The sequence below is a fragment of the Procambarus clarkii genome, chromosome 44, assembly GCF_040958095.1.
Source record: "Procambarus clarkii isolate CNS0578487 chromosome 44, FALCON_Pclarkii_2.0, whole genome shotgun sequence".
Lineage (NCBI taxonomy): Eukaryota > Metazoa > Arthropoda > Malacostraca > Decapoda > Cambaridae > Procambarus > Procambarus clarkii.
The window spans coordinates 19,421,568-19,443,221 of NC_091193.1; the positions used below are offsets into that span (position 1 = coordinate 19,421,568).

General features: G+C 46.8%; 1 protein-coding gene across 3 annotated transcripts in view; it reads right to left on the reverse strand.

Annotated features, from left to right (window-relative positions):
* The window catches only part of LOC123745316 (serine/threonine-protein kinase WNK1), a 340,974-nt gene that overhangs the window by 273,450 nt on the left and 45,870 nt on the right, over positions 1-21,654 (reverse strand). The window contains exon 2 of one of the 3 annotated variants that reach the window (XM_069300719.1): positions 20,149-20,190. The exons of the other annotated variants lie outside the window; for them this stretch is intronic. Within the exon in view, the coding sequence (XP_069156820.1) occupies positions 20,149-20,190 (42 nt within the window). The remainder of the gene's footprint in view (positions 1-20,148; positions 20,191-21,654) is intronic. 3 annotated transcript variants of the gene reach the window in all.

Below are 21,654 nucleotides of genomic sequence, written 5' to 3' on the forward strand. Positions count from 1 at the left end.
TGAGGGAGGGAGGAGTGTGACTGGGGACCCGGTGGGTGGTGAGGAACGAGCACCCACAGCAGTGGTGGTGGTGTGGCCTCACACTCTGCCAGAGGTCCACTAAGGCCTTCCACACGAGTCGTCCTTGCTACACCTCCCGCCGCACCTCCCCCCCCCCCACCACCACCACTATTATTACCACTACTGCCACCACATTAAGTCACAATAATGAATAAATAGACTTCACCGTGAAGGCATTAAGTGAAGGAAGCTGACTTCATACACACAGCTTCAAATGTAGATATAAGTGAACCATTTGATTAAGGTACATATAGTTCAACCCCCTCAACCCCCCTTGCAAGAACAACCACACTACCACCAGCACTCCATCACACCTCCAGAACCACTACTGCTGCTACCACTACTACAAGTCACATCACTGCGGATAGCACCACTCCCACCCCTCTCCCTCTATCCACCATCATCACACCATCCGCCTCACCACTACCATCACACTACCCCACCACCACCTCACCACTTCATCCCCACGACACCCAGCGTTGAAATGCACATTGACTGAGCATCATATTCTCGCACCAGGGCAGAATCCCAAACACCAGTGTCTGAATTACTGTGGCGCGAGTATGGAGCTGCGCGCGTTTTGTTGCACGCGCATGTGGGGGGGGGGTGGTGGGGGGTAGGGGGGAGAGAGTCTGCCGTCACGGTAGGTTGGCATTATTTTGGAGGCGAGCTCCCCAACACGTAACTGTGTTGCAGGTATTGAGAGGGGAGGGGATGTGTGACGGTACCCCCCCCCCCTCCCACACACACACGAACGGCAGACCTCCAAGTACTACAAGACACCAGCACAGATCACAGTCACGGCAGACATCTCCCGTCACGCAGGGAGCAGTTGCACCTCCACAGATCTCCAGTATCAGCTCTTGATACTGGTAATGGCTCCAAAGGGCCACCACTTACGGGCTATTCACGCCCGTGCCACCTTTTGGGTGGCTTAATCTTCATCAATCAATCAATCACAGACGACACAACGCGACCAAACCTCACACCAGAAGACCAGGGGACGATCAACAGAGTCCTCCCCCCCCCATAACTCCAGCTTGGACATATATGTGCGTAATTTAGCTGTGACGGGTATAGTGTGCTTCTATAGTGTCATTATTCACAGTCCAGGGCGAGACCAGGCTTCGGCTGGTGGCCTTCAGTCAGCCAGGCTGTTACTACCTGCGGTAATCATTGTCGCGGGATCCTATTTTGGGAAGCATCAAATAATGCGCCCTAAATAGTCGCTGGATAACACTGCTTTTGCAACATTCAGTTCTTTTCTGAACTAAAATTTAACTTTATGACCGTTGTATAGTGTTGTATGCTGTATTGATGTATTCACCACCCTATTAATATCCCCCCTTGTTAGATCCATTAATCCATTTGTGTACATACTGTGTTCCTCTTACTCTTCGCCCTTCATGGCACGTAAATACAGGTCTTACAATATCATGACACATGAGGGTCCTAATGCATGGCAAACTTTTCATCCTTTTCAGTGTATGTCCATACAATATATGTCCATTCTTTGACTTTATCAAAATCCTCAGATTAGACAAAATTTAAATTAATTCTGTCAATAAAGATGTTAATAACATTAATCATTCTTTGCTGTAAGTTACACTTGAACGGGGAATAGTCCATATTTTGTACCTGCCCACCGTGCACTAGATGGCCCTGTTATAATACCTGGTTACCTGGTTGATACCTGGTTAATGGGGTTCTGGGAATATAATGGCTGGATCCTCAACACTGTTGGAAGGTGTCTGGCCCTGAACCATGACCCCGGACTCACCCTTGTAACGCCCTTACTCACGCCTCTCCTCTATGTACACAGTGGAAAGTAACTTCTGCAATTAAACAATTTATTGCAAAAAAAAACGAACGTCAAAGAGATAAATGAGATTCTGAATAGGAACATTTTTTTCAGGTGGTTCGCTAGCCTCCTGAACTAGGTGGCTAGCGAACCTAGTTCAGCTGTGAACTAGCGGTTGTGGTGAAATAACGAACTACATAAGAACAAAACGAACCAACAGTAGTTTAATTCTGCTTGTTGTTGTTAAAGATTCGCTACCTGGAACAAAGTTCCAAGTAGCACGGGCTATGGTGAGCCCGTAGTGGAGTTATTAATTAATTCTGCTTCTACAGAGCCCCTGCTGGTATATATACAGCAATAATGAGGTGGGCAGGTGAAGGCCTATGGAAACCCAGCTTGGCCACGGGTAACACACCCTACACAACTGCACACCCAACACTGTCATACACCTGCACACCAACGCCTGAAAGTGTGTGTGTATACTGTGGGTAACAGAACGGTAGCCTAGCCATCAAAAACCGTTACCCTTCCATTATTATCATCCTCATCATCAGCGTCATCACCATCGACGATCTCCTGTCACCTTCTTATCTCCACCTGTGTGAAGGCTTCGAAAAGCCTACACTCATTCTGAACAAATTCCTACAATCATTCTGAACAAATTCCTACAATCATTCTGAACAAATTCCTACAATCATTCTGAACACATTCCTACACATTCTGTCACAATGCAATTCATTCCCACCACTGAATTCTTTGCTATTGTGCTATATTCTATCCAAACTGCATTCCTGTCATTCTTCCTGCATTCCATTCATTCTCCTTGCATTCCATCACGGTCTCGCTTCGTGCAGGTCGGCGTTCAATCCCCAGTCGTCCAAGTGGTTGGGCGCCATTACGTTTCACCATCCCATCCCGAATCCTTATCCTGACCCCTTCCAAGTGCTATATAGTGGTAATGGCTTAACGTTTTCTTTTGATAATTCCCTCCCTCCGTGAATATTCCTTGCTTTACATCAATGTCCCCCCACATTCCATCAATGTTCCCTCACATTCCATCAATGTTCCCTCACATTCCATCAATGTTCCCTCACATTCCATCAATGTTCCCTCACATTCCATCAATGTTCCCTCACATTCCATCAATGTTCCCTCACATTCCATCAATGTTCCCTCACATTCCATCAATGTTCCCTCACATTCCATCAATGTTCCCTCACATTCCATCAATGTTCCCTCACATTCCATCAATGTCTCCCACAGTCCATCAATGTCTCCCACAGTCCATCAATGTCTCCCACAGTCCATCAATGTCCCCCACAGTCCATCAATGTCCCCCACAGTCCATCAATGTCTCCCACAGTCCCTCAATGTCTCCCACAGTCCATCAATGTCCCCCACAGTCCATCAATGTCCCCCACAGTCCATCAATGTCTCCCACAGTCCATCAATGTCCCCCACAGTCCATCAATGTCTCCCACAGTCCATCAATGTCCCTCACAGTCCATCAATGTCCCCCACAGTCCATCAATGTCTCCCACAGTCCATCAATGTCTCCCACAGTCCATCAATGTCCCCCACAGTCCATCAATGTCTCCCACAGTCCATCAATGTCTCCCACAGTCCATCAATGTCCCCCACAGTCCATCAATGTCTCCCACAGTCCATCAATGTCCCCCACAGTCCATCAATGTCTCCCACAGTCCATCAATGTCCCCCACAGTCCATCAATGTCCCCCACAGTCCATCAATGTCTCGCACAGTCCATCAATGTCTCCCACAGTCCATCAATGTCCCCCACAGTCCATCAATGTCCCCCACAGTCCATCAATGTCTCCCACAGTCCATCAATGTCTCCCACAGTCCATCAATGTCTCCCACAGTCCATCAATGTCCCCCACAGTCCATCAATGTCCCCCACAGTCCATCAATGTCTCCCACAGTCCATCAATGTCCCCCACAGTCCATCAATGTCTCCCACAGTCCATCAATGTCCCCCACAGTCCATCAATGTCTCCCACAGTCCATCAATGTCCCCCACAGTCCATCAATGTCTCCCACAGTCCGTCAATGTCCCCACAGTCCATCAATGTCTCCCACAGTCCATCAATGTCCCCCACAGTCCATCAATGTCCCCCACAGTCCATCAATGTCTCCCACAGTCCATCAATGTCCCCCACAGTCCATCAATGTCTCCCACAGTCCCTCAATGTCTCCCACAGTCCATCAATGTCCCCCACAGTCCATCAATGTCCCCCACAGTCCATCAATGTCTCCCACAGTCCATCAATGTCCCCCACAGTCCATCAATGTCTCCCACAGTCCATCAATGTCCCCCACAGTCCATCAATGTCTCCCACAGTCCATCAATGTCCCCCACAGTCCATCAATGTCCCCCACAGTCCATCAATGTCTCCCACAGTCCATCAATGTCTCCCACAGTCCATCAATGTCCCCCACAGTCCATCAATGTCTCCCACAGTCCATCAATGTCCCCCACAGTCCATCAATGTCTCCCACAGTCCATCAATGTCCCCCACAGTCCATTAATGTCTCCCACAGTCCATCAATGTCCCCCACAGTCCATCAATGTCTCCCACAGTCCATCAATGTCCCCCACAGTCCATCAATGTCCCCCACAGTCCATCAATGTCTCCCACAGTCCATCAATGTCTCCCACAGTCCATCAATGTCCCCCACAGTCCATCAATGTCTCCCACAGTCCATCAATGTCTCCCACAGTCCATCAATGTCCCCCACAGTCCATCAATGTCCCCCACAGTCCATCAATGTCTCCCACAGTCCATCAATGTCTCCCACAGTCCATCAATGTCTCCCACAGTCCATCAATGTCTCCCACAGTCCATCAATGTCTCCCACAGTCCATCAATGTCTCCCACAGTCCATCAATGTCCCCCACAGTCCATCAATGTCCCCCACAGTCCATCAATGTCTCCCACAGTCCATCAATGTCCCCCACAGTCCATCAATGTCTCCCACAGTCCATCAATGTCCCCCACAGTCCATCAATGTCTCCCACAGTCCATCAATGTCCCCCACAGTCCATCAATGTCTCCCACAGTCCATCAATGTCCCCCACAGTCCATCAATGTCTCCCACAGTCCATCAATGTCTCCCACAGTCCATCAATGTCTCCCACAGTCCATCAATGTCTCCCACAGTCCATCAATGTCCCCCACAGTCCATCAATGTCTCCCACAGTCCATCAATGTCCCCCACAGTCCATCAATGTCTCCCACAGTCCATCAATGTCCCCCACATTCCACAAGCAGCCTTTACCTAGCGTTGGTTCCGAGGACCAGTGGTCCCCACAGCCCGGTCTGCTGATTGGTGGTCTGGTCAACGAGGCTGTTAGACGCAGGCTGTTACGGCGAGTTCTCCAGTTTCAAAATCCATGATAATTATCTTAATTATTCTTCAAGAAGTTAACCGGTTCTTACACTAACAATGATTAATTTATTGTACCCAAAACCGATGTTAAGCTAATCTTGTAACACCGCTGTTGTTAAATAGAGTTGCTAAGGGGTTAGCTGGAGTACTCTTGGAGTAAAGAGTAGTGAGAAGCAGTAGGTACTGAGCCAAGATGCAAGCATCAGAGTGTGGCCTCCGGAGTCCTGCATGTGTGTGTAGTGAAACTGTCAGCGGTGACCACTGTCAGTAGTAATAGAAGAGCAGGTGTGAGAGTCGGGCGTGTGGGTGGGGGACTACTTTCAGGAAACTCTAGTCTGGACAATAATTAGCTTCCTGTCAAATAGTATACTGCGATTGGTTAGTCCAGGTTAGGGCCAAGGCTCTGCAGTGAGAGCGGGGGGAGGGGGGTTAGGATTATAAAGTGAAGGGCTAGTAGCTAGTATTGTGTTGGGATTGGTTGCCTAAAGCAGGAGAGGGGGGGGGGGGGGAGGGAATGTACTAGCACAGATCAGGAACTACGAGTGATTCCCTGTGGTGGAGTCTGCATTGGTGGAGCGTCTCTGCCTCCTCCTCAAAGTTCCTCTCCTGTATTTGGCATAGTGTTAATTGCCTATTAAATGACCTGCCTTTAGTGATGAGAGATTCTAGCTGGTGGGATATATCCCAGTTGTGTTCAGTGATATATATAGATCTAGAAACTACACTTACAGATCGACAATAGCGAGTTTAGAACTGTACTGTCAGTCAGTCAGTTAAGTTTATAATCAATAAGATTCAGACACCTGCAGTGAAAGAAAAAACAAAAACATCTGGTGCCGATCGAGTGTAGAGTTCACCAGACTGACGATACTAAATCACTCTCCTTTATCGCCTCTTTTTTTTTTAGGAGTAAAGAGGAAGGAGAGGCAAAGGTGAAGAGAATTTTATTAGTGGGAAATACAGTGAGAGTTCTGAAAGCAGACGGGCTGCCCGCCTTGCTGACACGATGTGTGGGTGTTGGCTAGCATTCATATATATATATATTATATATATATATATATATATATATATATATATATATATATATATATATACATTCCGATGCTTCCGCACATGTTGTTCTGTTTAAGGCTCTTTAATTTTATTATTATTATTTATTGAGTTATTCATTCATACACACACATTTTATATATATATATATATATATATATATATATATATATATATATATATATATATATATATATATATATATATATATACACACACACACACACACAAACTATACACATACATATTCAATTTAGCGCCTGATACGTCTGACCTGTGCCCCCTCCCCCTCATAAGGGACGTGGCGGGGGGGGTAAAACCAGGAGCAGCAGCGTTGCAGTAGAAGTGAGGAGGTCATTCACCTGCAACACCCCCCCCCCCCCGGCCCAAACAACCCCCCCCCCTTTTTCCACATCACCTCCCTTTAAAAACTCTCGCACCCCATCACCATTTATCGGCTACATCATTTCCCAGACAGATTGGGCCTCCTTCCAGGAGAGGGTGTCACCTCCAGGAGAGGGGTGTCACCTCCAGGAGAGTGGGTGTCACCTCCAGGAGAGTGGGTGTCACCTCCAGGAGAGTGGGTGTCACCTCCAGGAGAGTGGGTGTCACCTCCAGGAGAGTGGGTGTCACCTCCAGGAGAGTGGGTGTCACCTCCAGGAGAGTGGGTGTCACCTCCAGGAGAGTGGGTGTCACCTCCAGGAGAGTGGGTGTCACCTCCAGGAGAGTGGGTGTCACCTCCAGGAGAGGGGTGTCACCTCCAGGAGAGGGGTGTCACCTCCAGGAGAGGGGTGTCACCTCCAGGAGAGGGGTGTCACCTCCAGGAGAGGGGTGTCACCTCCAGGAGAGGGGTGTCACCTCCAGAAGAGGGTGTCACCTCCAGAAGAGGGTGTCACCTCCAGGAGAGGGGTGTCACCTCCAGGAGAGGGGTGTCACCTCCAGGAGAGGGGTGTCACCTCCAGGAGAGGGGTGTCACCTCCAGGAGAGGGTGTCACCTCCAGGAGAGTGTGTCACCTCCAGGAGTGGGGTGTCACCTCCAGGAGTGGGGTGTCACCTCCAGGAGAGGGGTGTCACCTCCAGGAGAGGGTGTCACCTCCAGGAGAGGGTGTCACCTCCAGGAGTGGGGTGTCACCTCCAGGAGTGGGGTGTCACCTCCAGGAGTGGGGTGTCACCTTCAGGAGAGGGTGTCACCTCCAGGAGTGGGGTGTCACCTCCAGGAGAGGGTGTCACCTCCGGGAGAGGGGTGTCACCTCCAGAAGAGGGTGTCACCTCCAGGAGAGGGTGTCACCTCCAGGAGAGGGGTGTCACCTCCAGGAGAGGGTGTCACCTCCAGGAGAGGGTGTCACCTCCAGGAGAGGGTGTCACCTCCAGGAGAGGGTGTCACCTCCAGGAGAGTGTGTCACCTCCAGGAGAGTGTGTCACCTCCAGGAGTGGGGTGTCACCTCCAGGAGTGGGGTGTCACCTCCAGGAGAGGGGTGTCACCTCCAGGAGAGGGGTGTCACCTCCAGGAGAGGGTGTCACCTCCAGGAGAGGGTGTCACCTCCAGGAGTGGGTGTCACCTCCAGGAGTGGGGTGTCACCTCCAGGAGTGGGGTGTCACCTCCAGGAGAGGGTGTCACCTCCGGGAGAGGGTGTCACCTCCGGGAGAGGGGTGTCACCTCCAGAAGAGGGTGTCACCTCCGGGAGAGGGGTGTCACCTCCAGAAGAGGGTGTCACCTCCGGGAGAGGGGTGTCACCTCCAGAAGAGGGTGTCACCTCCAGAAGAGGGTGTCACCTCCAGAAGAGGGTGTCACCTCCAGAAGAGGGTGTCACCTCCAGCAGAGGGTGTCACCTCCAGAAGAGGGTGTCACCTCCAGAAGAGGGTGTCACCTCCAGAAGAGGGTGTCACCTCCAGAAGAGGGTGTCACCTCCAGGAGAGGGTGTCACCTCCAGGAGAGGGTGTCACCTCCAGGAGAGGGTGTCACCTCCAGGAGAGGGGTGTCACCTCCAGGAGAGGGTGTCACCTCCAGGAGAGGGTGTCACCTCCAGGAGAGGGTGTCACCTCCAGGAGAGGGTGTCACCTCCAGGAGTGGGGTGTCACCTCCAGGAGAGGGTGTCACCTCCAGGAGAGGGTGTCACCTCCAGGAGTGGGGTGTCACCTCCGGGAGAGGGGTGTCACCTCCAGAAGAGGGTGTCACCTCCAGAAGAGGGTGTCACCTCCAGAAGAGGGTGTCACCTCCAGAAGAGGGTGTCACCTCCAGCAGAGGGTGTCACCTCCAGCAGAGGGTGTCACCTCCAGAAGAGGGTGTCACCTCCAGAAGAGGGTGTCACCTCCAGAAGAGGGTGTCACCTCCAGCAGAGGGTGTCACCTCCAGAAGAGGGTGTCACCTCCAGAAGGGGGTGTCACCTCCAGAAGAGGGTGTCACCTCCAGAAGAGGGTGTCACCTCCAGCAGAGGGTGTCACCTCCAGAAGAGGGTGTCACCTCCAGAAGAGGGTGTCACCTCCAGAAGAGGGTGTCACCTCCAGAAGAGGGTGTCACCTCCAGAAGAGGGTGTCACCTCCAGAAGAGGGTGTCACCTCCAGAAGAGGGTGTCACCTCCAGAAGAGGGTGTCACCTCCAGAAGAGGGTGTCACCTCCAGAAGAGGGTGTCACCTCCAGAAGAGGGTGTCACCTCCAGAAGAGGGTGTCACCTCCAGCAGAGGGTGTCACCTCCAGCAGAGGGTGTCACCTCCAGCAGAGGGTGTCACCTCCAGCAGAGGGTGTCACCTCCAGCAGAGGGTGTCACCTCCAGAAGAGGGTGTCACCTCCAGAAGAGGGTGTCACCTCCAGGAGAGGGGTGTCACCTCCAGGAGAGGGGTGTCACCTCCAGAAGAGGGTGTCACCGTCAGAAGAGGTATAACATCAGCAAGTAACGAGAATTTCTTTCTCACAATCGCCAACACCAAAAAAAGTGTTATTAATACGTCAGTTAAGAACCATCAGCAGTAAAACTTGGCGCTACTGCTACACTTGGCATGTTGTGACCCAAATAAGAGTCAATTAATTATGCTCTCTCAGAGTATGAGGCCGGCGGAAGCGTTTATGGGTGTGTACGAATTGGGCTCAGTATGGCAGCGGGGTTGTCATAGACAGAGGAAACATCTGGGACGCCACCATGTGTCCGGAATCTTCTAAGAGTGTCCGCCAATTACGTGAAGATGAGCGGCACTTCAATGACCTGACGGCGACCGGAAATTGACAGCGGAAGGCGTCTTGAAGTTGGGACACAAGAAGGAGTTGGTGTGGAGGGCCAGAGGCCATGTCGCAGATTTGTAATTTGAGTTAAGTTCTCCCGAGACAAGGTTGGTGTAGTGACTAGAACTTTTTAAGCTATTTTTGTTTCTTTAGAATAAAATAGTTTATTATATATATTTATTTATTATTAGCTGTGTTTATCTAGTTTTCCTCTGGGTGCTCCCTGCCAATACTGTAGCCTCAGTACTGGAGACTGGTGTATGAAGTGAACATAATGACATGCTAATATAATGTGATATAATAAGATAATGAACACTTCATGATGAAATGGATCGTTACAACATCCACCGCACTAACACGTGGCACAGCTTCAACGCCTGGCGCTTTAACAACCACTAACAACCATTAGCACAATAATGGTATATACAATCTCATCTTAACTCCCCAATGAAAAAAGTCAAACCGGAAGAGAAGAGCTCGGTGGCCTGTAAGGACCACAGGGAATGAAATTTCCCCAAGAGAATGAAAGAAATTTCATTCTCCCAAGAGAATGAAACGCAATATGCGATTCTTCTCTAATAGATAAAAAGAGCGCCTTCACAAGCCACACTCAACTACCTACACTTTCCACAAAGTGTTCCTTGGAGAGCGGAGGGGGGAAGATGGAGGGAGGAAGCTGACATCAAGAGAGCAGCAAAACAACAAGATTGATGATGGACGGCTGTCAGTCAGTAAACCAGTCAACAGGATGGAGAGCAAAACCTGCCAAGACGAGTATATTAATCATGGACCAACGGTGACCTACTTTATTTACTGGACACCCCAGCCCCCCTAACCCCCCCACTCGCAGGACGTGGGAGGGTCGACACCAGGTTCTCAGCATTTGACACACTCTAATTGGATGGGTTTGTGCCAATCCATCAGTGTACGAACGTAGACCAACTAACCTAATCAATCAAAGCCAACGATCATTCCAAATATCCAAATTTAGTTTTTTTTTGTGTTAACTTCATGTGCTCAAAACATCTGAAGTTATATACAATAAATGAGGAAGGGCAAAGTTGTTAGTTTAGGTGAGAGGTGTGTCCGGGTGATCCTTCCTTCCTCAGTTCTTGTATCCTACTGCATGATAACTGTTCAATAATGGCTGCCATAATACACACCCCGGACACACAACTGCCCCGCCCGGCTCCAACGCGCCAACCATAACATTCTGTTAACGTAAACAAAAAATATTCTGAATGGGCCGCTCTGCCTTACACACACACACACACACACACACACACACACACACACACACACACACACACACACACACACACACACACACTCACGCTTACACACTCACGCTTACACACTCACGCTTACACACTCACGCTTACACACTCACGCTTACACACTCACGCTTACACACTCACGCTTGCACACTCACGCTTACACACTCACGCTTACACACTCACGCTTACACACTCACGCTTACACACTCACGCTTACACACTCACGCTTACACACTCACGCTTACACACACACACACACACACACACACACACACTCACACTCACGCTTACACACACACACACACACACACACACACACACACACACACACACACACACACACTCACGCTTACACACTCACGCTTACACACTCACGCTTACACACTCACGCTTACACACTCACGCTTACACACTCACGCTTACACACACACACACACACACACACACACACACACACACACACACACACACACACACATGAGTGCCTCCACCATTTACTTCTACCCCGTCGTCTCATCAACAATGACAAGTGGAATATGCACCAATGAGAGATCTGCTCGTGTTGCAACAACTTCCAACTACAATAATGTTGTGTTTAGTGAACCTGTGCTAGAATATATCCATCTCTTTATGACAATGATTTTTGTTCTTGACTGCATGCATGTAGGGGCCAACAAAAGCACAGGCCCAGGTTCACTGAAGCCACAAACTTGACCCGTGGAAGCACACAGAAATGCCAACTGCTGCAAGAATCATCAATCACAAACGTTCAGTGATTTCTGCCTGGGGGTGGGAGATGGCAGGTCACATTTACGGCTGAGAAGAAACAAGCGATGATGATACCTAGATTGCACATGGCAAATATAACAGGTTTGCCGATGGGTGGCAAAACCCTAGAATTCACAGATGAAGTTGACATCTTAGGAATGAAGTTCGACTCTTCAATAACAATGAAGAGCCACGTGCTTAACCCAGCTCAAAAGGCAGCCAAGAAACTTACAGCTCCACGACGCATCTCACACCAGCTTGACAGCAAGGGTTGCAAAACCTTATATGAAGCACAAGTTCGCTCTCATCTAGAGTATGCACCCCCCCCCCTTCCTGGATCGCCTGCCCCCCCCCCCCTCATCATTCATTAGATTGTTGAGCAAAGTGGCGAGACGTGCAAGAAGGCTCATCTCTATTCTTGATCACGTCTGGTGGGAACGGTCTGAAGATCAGAGCCTGCAACACCGTCGTGACATTGGTGGTCTTACTGTTATGTAAAAGGCCAACATACTCAAAGATCTGCACCTGACCCAACTCCGTGGACTACCAGTAGTTGCCACCTGTAGCCCTAGGCTCTCAACCTTTAATAGTCTCATGCTGGAAGTGCCTTTCTCAAGAACATCATTCCATCAGCGATCATTCATTCCTATGCTGACTCGCATCTGAAATTTTTTTTTTTATTTTAATTAAATTATAAAAGAGTTCTTACATTCTTGTAAAGCCACTAGCATGCATAGCTTTTCGAGCAGGTCCTTAATGTTAACTTTTCCCCGGAATACTGCCCGCCAAATTGTTTAACAACCAGGTACCCATTCACTGCTGGGTGAACAGAGGCTACAGTTAAGGATTAGTACCCGGTCAATCCTCCCTAGCCAGGATACGAACCTAGGCCAAAGCACTCGCGTAGCGCCGGGCGAGTGCTTTACCACTACGCCACGGGGACTTGTCCGCTGAACAAGTTAGGAAGTGACGCCCTGATCACACAGATCAGGTTAACTGATCACATGAAGGCTCTGGCACACAATTGGCTACAGGCTCATCCTGTTCCTTACATAATTGTTGCCTAATGTTATGTTTTATACAAAATGAATGTTGGCTATTCCTACTGATGCATATAACAGACTTATGAAATAAATGGCCCTCTTGAAGTAGGTTTTAATTGAGCTGAAGTAGGATTACAGCTCTTGCTTGCAGTTTGTCCAGGTTCCTAATATGATAGGGAACCATCATAAAGCAGCTATGTGATAATCCACTAACCTCCTTCAAAACGTTTGTATTTTCAAGTTCACTTTTGTGCTTCAAGAGATGGGCATTCCATTCCGGTGCTACACATTTAATATTGGTTTGACGTAGATTGTGTAGATTGCCATGAAATAAAACATCCTCGTTTAGTTTGGTTTAAATGCCGTTTTAATGTCTGACAGCTTTCCATAGGCTGCTAATGTTATCCTGTTTATAAGCACCTCTGATGTTAGTGTTGGAATTACGTCCAATCAAAAGGTTTTTTAATTTGCCCTGAGAAGAGAGGTTGTAGGGCATCGCCATTAATAAAGCGTGAACATACCGCCATAGCGGCCTGTGCAACTATGGCGGACCATTCTCAATCGACTTGAGAATGGTCCAGGACGGACCGAAACGTCGTCGTCCCTTTACCTTCTAGTGTGTGGTCTGGTCAACGCCTGTGCAACACCCACACTAGAGAAAACCCCGCTGGGTTGTTCCTCCAACCTGCCCCTTGAACCCAGGAAGCAGCAAGACTCGTTTAGCTGGACCGAGTAAACAAACTGTCATTTTCTGTCTCCGATTTGTGTGGTTGTGGTTGCCTGGTAACGTTGACCGAGCCCAACACTTGGGAGGCCGCGGGGAGGAGAGTCAGCAGTAGGTGTGGCCTCACTAGGCCAAGGTTGTGGCGGGAGCCTCGCCCGCAGGCACTATACTGGGGTGTAATAGTGCCTGCCAGTGTGTGAGTGCGCTACACTGGGCGCCCTGTGTGCACTCTCATATCTGTGCCGGCGGGGTCGACCATTAGCTCTTGGACCCCGCCTTTCCAGCACCCAGTTGTTTAGTGCAATGATTCCTGTACTATTTCCCTATCATATCTACTTTTAAAATTATCAATAAGTTTGCTTCCAAAACCTGCTTCTTTAGTTCATTCCCTTGTCCCACTACTCTCGACGGGCTCACCATAGCCCGTGCTACTTGGAACTTGTTCCGAGTAGCTGAATCTATAACAACAACAACTACTATCACGCTAAATGAAAACTTAGGCCCGAGACTGTTCAACACGCTTCCACTACACATAAGGGGCATAACTGGCCGACCCCTCACAGTGTTCAAGAGAGAACTTGTCAAACACCTCCAAAGGATACCTGATCAACCAGGCTGTGACTCTCAAGTCAGGCTGCAAGCAGCTGCGTCCAACAGCCTGGTCCGCAGGGACAGTGGCGAATATGATTATTATAACTTGTTAAAAACGAATGATAAATGTACTCAGTATCGTGAAGGAGCCTTGACATAGTGGAGAGGTGTCACTACACCCACCACTCTGCCACAACTACCATGGTATTCTTCTCCTTGTTTTCAGATTTAACTACTCGGAACGAAGCGTCCATGTAGCACGGGCTATGGTGAGCCCGTAAAAAACCATGGTCACTGCTGTTACAATTACAATACGTGGTGAGAGTGGGATGTGCACGCTAGCCGCGGATGAGGTCTGGGTGGCGCGCCGCGGGTCAAGGTCACCCGCGCCCGGGTCGCGGCAGCACTATAATCCTCAGGATTTAGTTGCTCCACCAGGTGCGGGACTCCCCGCCTACTGCGCCTCCTGGCTTCCTCACGCACCACTTCACTCATTTCACCCACGATTCAAGATTTCGCCTATTACAGTCTCATCACCCTTGACACGGCTTCAGGTGATGCACATTGGTAATGGCAGCGTGACAAATGCGCCTACTGGGGCCCACTGGGACCAGCCAGGTGGTGTACCATGTGGGGGCCAGCCAGGTGGTGTACCACGGGGGCCCAGCCAGGTGGTGTACCACGGGGGCCCACAGCCAGGTGGTGTACCACGGGGGCCCACAGCCAGGTGGTGTACCACGGGGGCCAGCCAGAGGTTTAGGGGCCCACGCAGAAATATCCCTGAAAACAAAGAACCTCTAGCGACCATATGGGTAATAAGCTGGAAGATAAAGACAAGGAGGAGAGGGAGATAAGGAAGACAAGTTGAAGAGGAGATCGGGAGAGACGAGAGGAGGAAGAAGAGCGGGTAGAAGAGGAAGCAAAAAGGCAGTTGGAGCCAGGGAGGCCATTTGGCATGGCGGGCCAGCTCTCAGCATGGGGTGGTGGGCGGTGTAAGTGACATGATAGGTTTATGGAGTACAGTGCCGGGAGCCGGGGTGCAGAGAGAGGGCAAACTACAACATTGGTGTCAGCTGGATGCCAAGCTGTGGTCGTCAGTTGTGGTCGTCAGCTGTGGTCGTCAGCTGTGGTCGTCAGCTGTGGTCGTCAGCTGTGGTCATCAGCTGTGGTCGTCAGTTGTGGTCGTCAGTTGTGGTCGTCAGCTGTGGTCGTCAGTTGTGGTCGTCAGCTGTGGTCGTCAGCTGTGGTCGTCAGCTGTGGTCGTCAGCTGTGGTCGTCAGTTGTGGTCGTCAGCTGTTGTCGTTATTGTGGTTCACTTTACAACTCCCTGACCCTACGACAGGAGCAAAGTTCAGGGTTGCGAATTTGATCCCATTGCATGAGCTCAATACTTCTTCGAGTGCTATATGCCACGATCTAGTATTGAGGAAGAGCTTAATTCCATTAAGAGGGAATGCACTAAGATAAATGAATTAGAACTAATACAAAGAACATACGGCACGCATAGAAACGATAAAACATTAAATTACTGGGACCGTCTCAAAGCTCTCAAAATGTTCTCTCTAGAAAGGAGACGAGAAAGGTATCAAATAATAGATACATGGAAGATACTGGAGGGTCAGGTCCAAAATTTGCACAGTAGAATAACAACGTATTGGAGCGAAAAATACGGAAGGAAATGAATAGAACCAGTGAGGAGTAGAGGTGCCATAGGCACAAACACTGTTTGAACATCAGAGATCCACGGATGAACATAAGAACAAAGGTAACTGCAGAAAGCCTATTGGCCCATACGAGGCAGCTCCTATCTATAACCACCCAATCCTACTCATATACATGTTCAACACCTTCCCAGCAAGCATTAAAAATATTGCCGGAAAGAAGGTGGACGTCTTTAAGATGTATTTAGACAATTTATCGCAGTAAGTGTCAGACCAACTAGGCTGTAGTGGGTATGTGGGGCTCCGGGCCGCTCCAAGCAACAGCATGGTGGACTATGTTATCACAAGTCGAACCTGGCCCCGGGCCGGGCTCAAGGATTATTATTATTATTATTATTAACATCTTTATTGACAAAATTAATTACAATTTTGCCTAAGCTGAGGATATCAATTAAGTCTTATTAATGTGAGGATAATGCCGGTATTCACTGTCAAGCAGGACAGAGGGTCATACACAAGACAATAGGTCTAAACTGGCACATTATATATATATATAGAAAGTTGTTTTTACATATTCATACATTAAAACATTGATAGTAACCATGATATATATATATAAATATATATATATATAAATATATATATATATAAATATATATATATATAAATATATATATATAAATATATATATATATATATATATATATATATATATATATATATATATATATATATATATATATATATATATATATATATATATATATTATTAAATATGACCGAAAAAGTAAGATTAATAATTCTAACACGAATTTTCTCAATCTTTCGTACATTACGCTTCACTGTCGGAGGTAAATCAAAAATCAATTCTCCAAAATTCATTTTTATTTCTAGTCTGACGCAACACGGGCGCGTTTCATAAAACTTATTACATTTTCACGAGGAGTGTTGTTAACGCATATGTCGACCGTGCCCTCAGCCACAGCTCAGAATGGAAGCAAGTCGACGAAGAACTCTGTAGGGTAAGGCAGGTCCTAGTCAATAACGGCTTCTCCAATGGTTTCGTCGAAGACATCATAAGAAGGAAAGTGAAAAGCCATGCAACCTCTGAAAAGACAACTAACACAACACCTATACCCCCTATTAGACTATTTTACAGGAACTTCTTTTCCACAGCTCATAAAACGGAGGAAAGGGTCCTGAAAGATATTGTTAATAGAAACGTTATCCCTACAGACAAAAATCAGAGGATACAACTGACGATTTACTATAAAACCAGAAAAACGGCCAGCCTACTCATGAGAAACTCTCCAGACACAAAACAGAACGCTTTAAAAGAGACTAACGTCGTCTATGCCTTCAAATGCCCACTTGGGGACTGTAAGCTCCAAAAAACCCAGTATATAGGCAAGGCAACAACATCTCTTTCTAGGCGTTTAACGATGCATAAGCAACAGGGCTCCATTAAGGAACATATAATCTCTTCCCACAACCAAACCATCGCCAGAGAAATCCTAGTAAACAACACAGAAATCATCGATAGATACAGCGATAGCAGGCGGCTTGACGTTTGCGAGGCACTACACATCAAGAAGTCAACACCAGCAATCAACAGCCAATTATTGCACAACTATATTCTACCCACCTCAAGACTCCGCTCCAATATAGAAGCATCAAGAAATATGGACCAATAGGCTTTCTACAAACACTTCTATTCAATATCCATTGCTTCGTGTTCTGTCTTGTGTTGATGAAATTAATACCCTATTAATACTCTTGTTCTGTCTTGTGTTGATGAAATTAATACCCTATTAATACCACATTTTGTTCTGTCTTGTGTTAATGCCACATCACCCCATCCACCTCACTCAAATGTAGATATAAAATCGGAGATACGTAAGTTCTATTCAGTTGTGTATTTGTGAACTAAAGTCTTTGAAAATGTAATAAGTTTTACGAAACGCGCCCGTGTCGCGTCAGACTAGAAATAAAAATGAATTTTGGAGAATTGATTTTTGATTTACCTCCAACAGTGAAGCGTAATGTACGAAAGATTGAGAAAATTCGTGTTAGAATTATTAATCTTACTTTTTCGGTCATATTTAATAATATATGTCTACAGGAAAGACTGCTACCAAAATATACTAATATACTAATATATATATATATATATATATATATATATATATATATATATATATATATATATATATATATACATATATATACATATATATATACACATATATATATATATATATATATGTGTGTGTGTGTGTCGTACCTAGTAGCCAGAACGCACTTCTCAGCCTACTATGCAAGGCCCGATTTGCCTAATAAGCCAAGTTTTCATGAATTAATTGTTTTTCGACTACCTAACCTACCTAACCTAACCTAACTTTTTCAGCTACCTAACCTAACCTATAAAGATAGGTTAGGTTAGGTAGGGTTGGTTAGGTTCGGTCATATATCTACGTTAATTTTAACTCCAATAAAAAAAAATTTACCTCATACATAATGAAATGGGTAGCTTTATCATTTCACAAGAAAAAAAATTAGAGAAAATATATTAATTCAGGAAAACTTGGCTTATTAGGCAAATCGGGCCTTGCATAGTAGGCTGAGAAGTGCGTTCTGGCTACTAGGTACGACACACACACATATATATATATATATATATATATATATATATATATATATATATATATATATATATATTATATATATATATATATATATTATATATTATATATATATATATATATATATATGTCGTACCTAATAGCCAGAACGCACTTCTCAGCCTACTATTCAAGGCCCGATTTGCCTAATAAGCCAAGTTTTCATGAATTAATGTTTTTTCGTCTACCTAACCTACCTAACCTAACCTAACCTAGCTTTTTTTGGCTACCTAACCTAACCTTACCTATAAATATAGGTTAGGTTAGGTTAGGTAGGGTTGGTTAGGTTCGGTCATATATCTACGTTAATTTTAACTCCAATAAAAAAAAATTGACCTCATACATAGAGAAAAGGGTTGCTTTATCATTTCACAAGAAAAAAATTAGAGAAAATATATTAATTCAGGAAAACTTGGCTTATTAGGCAAATCGGGCCTTGCATAGCAGGCTGAGAAGTGCGTTCTGGCTACTAGGTACGACATATATATATATATATATATATATATATATATATATATATATATATATATATATATATATATATATATACATATATATATATATATATATATCATGGTTACTATCAATGTTTTAATGTATGAATATGTAAAAACAACTTTCTATTGTGCACTGCCACACAGGGCAGGGATGGGTTCATGCACTGCCACACAGGGCAGGGATGGGTTCATGCACTGCCACACAGGGCAGGGATGGGTTCATGCACTGCCACACAGGGCAGGGATGGGTTCATGCACTGCCACACAGGGCAGGGATGGGTTCATGCACTGCCACACAGGGCAGGGATGGGTTCATGCACTGCCACACAGGGCAGGGATGGGTTCATAAGTGATGCAGCTTGGAAGTAATATAAATAAAATTGTTCCTCGTTCTTTAAAATGGATAAGCTCAGGGAGTAGAAGAACTCTAGAAACCCTCTCAAGGTATGCTCCAGGTATGTAGAGATATCCTAAAAGAGGTACATCCTGCTTGTACACACTACTGCCTCGTGGTGGAAGGCGGAGTCTAAATAATGTACACTCATCATCTGTGCTAACAATTTAACGTGTCAATATGTGAAAAAGACCTACACACCGGCGGGCAACACTGCATCATGCCCACCAGATCCTACCTCTCCCAACTACATAATTAATGAAGGCGTCCAAGAGGCAGTTTTGAGTTATTTTTTTTTTAGTTAAGAAGCGTGCACATATTCTACCCATGGCCACGACCAAGGTGTTTGAGGAATGTGACTAAGCACAAAGGCTAAAGGAATGTTAGTTTAAATAAGGAGGTCTTGTTGCCTGCCCGCTGTTAGTCCCGGGATCATTGGAACCAACAATAGGTCCGTGATCAGGCCTCCTGCTTGGTGGTCTAATCATCCACACTGTTGAACGCCACTGCTGGCAGCCTCATACATGAATCACAGCGTCGTTGATCAGGTATCCTTTTGGAGGTGTTTATCAAGTTCTCTTTTGAACACCGTGAGAGGTCGGCCAGTTATCTCCCTTATGTTTAGGGGGGGAGTGTGTTGACGTGTTGGGGGTCACGAAGAGTAATTCTCATGTGCAGAACTGGAACAAGTCTTACTAGTTTTTTTTTCAAAGTGGGTATTATTTAATTGCTATAGTCATGAGTGTTAATAGAAAACTCATCAGAACATACAAAAGTTCCGTTCCTTATCGAAGTGTCCTGGCGCCACTGTTAGTGTTCACCTTCACACACTATACTACACTTACCTTAAACACACTCCATATATACTAAAAAATAAATAAAATAAATTAAAATTGAGAGCAAAAAGCCTTAAGAGAATAACTGTAGTATCTAGGTAATATATGAGGCAAGTGTAGTATGTACAGTAGCAGTTTACCTGGACCAGCGGCAAGCGACCCGACACCATGCTAACACACACCTGGAAAAAGATTAAGGAACTGTCAGTTGAATATTAAATACATAACACTAAAGCTGATCATCTCGAGGCTTCATAATATATCACTAGCGATCATTTCTAATCACCTTCCTCTCAGTACTGACATGTTTATATTGGCGAGCTCCTTCCTTCTGCCCACATTACCATCTAATTGATACTGTAGCTCACAAATAATTATTTTACAGATAATTTAGACATAATGACTGGTAATAGCCAGGAGGGTAGAGACCCTACTGAGGCCAACATGGTTTGTTGTGTGGAGCTCTGCGTGCACAGGCTCCACAACCCTGCAGCCTCGCTACACCACCCAGACAACCACCACCCTGCAGCCTCGCTACACCACCCAGACAACCACCACCCTGGGTGGTAGTTGTATGGTTGGCGCCGTGGGTGACGTCACTAGTGGCAGTACCAGTGCCGTGAGTCACACTCAAGACATGTGGCTTTCAGAGCACCGCCGCCGCCTCACACTTGGCTTAGTGTTGAGCTTTACGGCTCTCAACAAGAGCTGACTATCCCTCCAGCAACACACTCTAGCGTATACACCGAGAAGCACATTACATCACGGTGCCCATGTGTCCTCACACTACCAGAGAGAGAGAGAGAGAGAGAGAGAGGTCGGCAATCTCAGGCGATGTGTTAAAATGCTTCTACCGCCACTGTGTACCTTAGCGAAGCAGACGTTCATGGTGCAAGTCTTACAAATCTCAACCCAATACGCGAGAACATAATCTCCAAATATCTCACGGTGACTCGGGTTCAAATTTTAAGCAGATTGGGGGGGGGGGAGGCAAGGTACCGTTCCCTCAGGGGATCTACACGCAAGATTGGCCGATCTGATTCCGGGGGAAAATGAGACGGATAAGTTTTCAAAATGATTACTAGGGTTTAACAGAGAAAACCTTTATCGCCAAATCTCTACCACCTTTTACTGGCTACTATTTTTTTATACCCCCCCCCCCCCCGCCCAGGAAGCAGCCCGTAACAGCTGTCCAACTCCCAGGTACCTATTTGCTGCTAAGTAACAGGGGCATCAGGGGGTGAAAGGAACACCGCCCATTTTATTTCTCGCCGGCGCCGGGAATTGAACCCGAGCCACAGGATTACGTATCCAGCGTGCTGTCCACACAGGCACCGGCGCCCTGTGTGTGTATGTGTGTGTGTGTGTGTGTGTGTGTGTGTGTGTGTGTGTGTGTGTGTGTGTGTGTGTGTGTGTGTGTACTCACCTAGTTGTACTCACCTAGTTGTGTTTGCGGGGGTTGAGCTCTGGCTCTTTGGTCCCGCCTCTCAACCGTCAATCAACAGGTGTACAGATTCCTGAGCCTATCGGGCTCTGTCATATCTACACTTGAAACTGTGTATGGAGTCAGCCTCCACCACATCACCCCCTAATGCATTCCATTTGTCAACCACTCTGACACTAAAAAAGTTCTTTCTAATATCTCT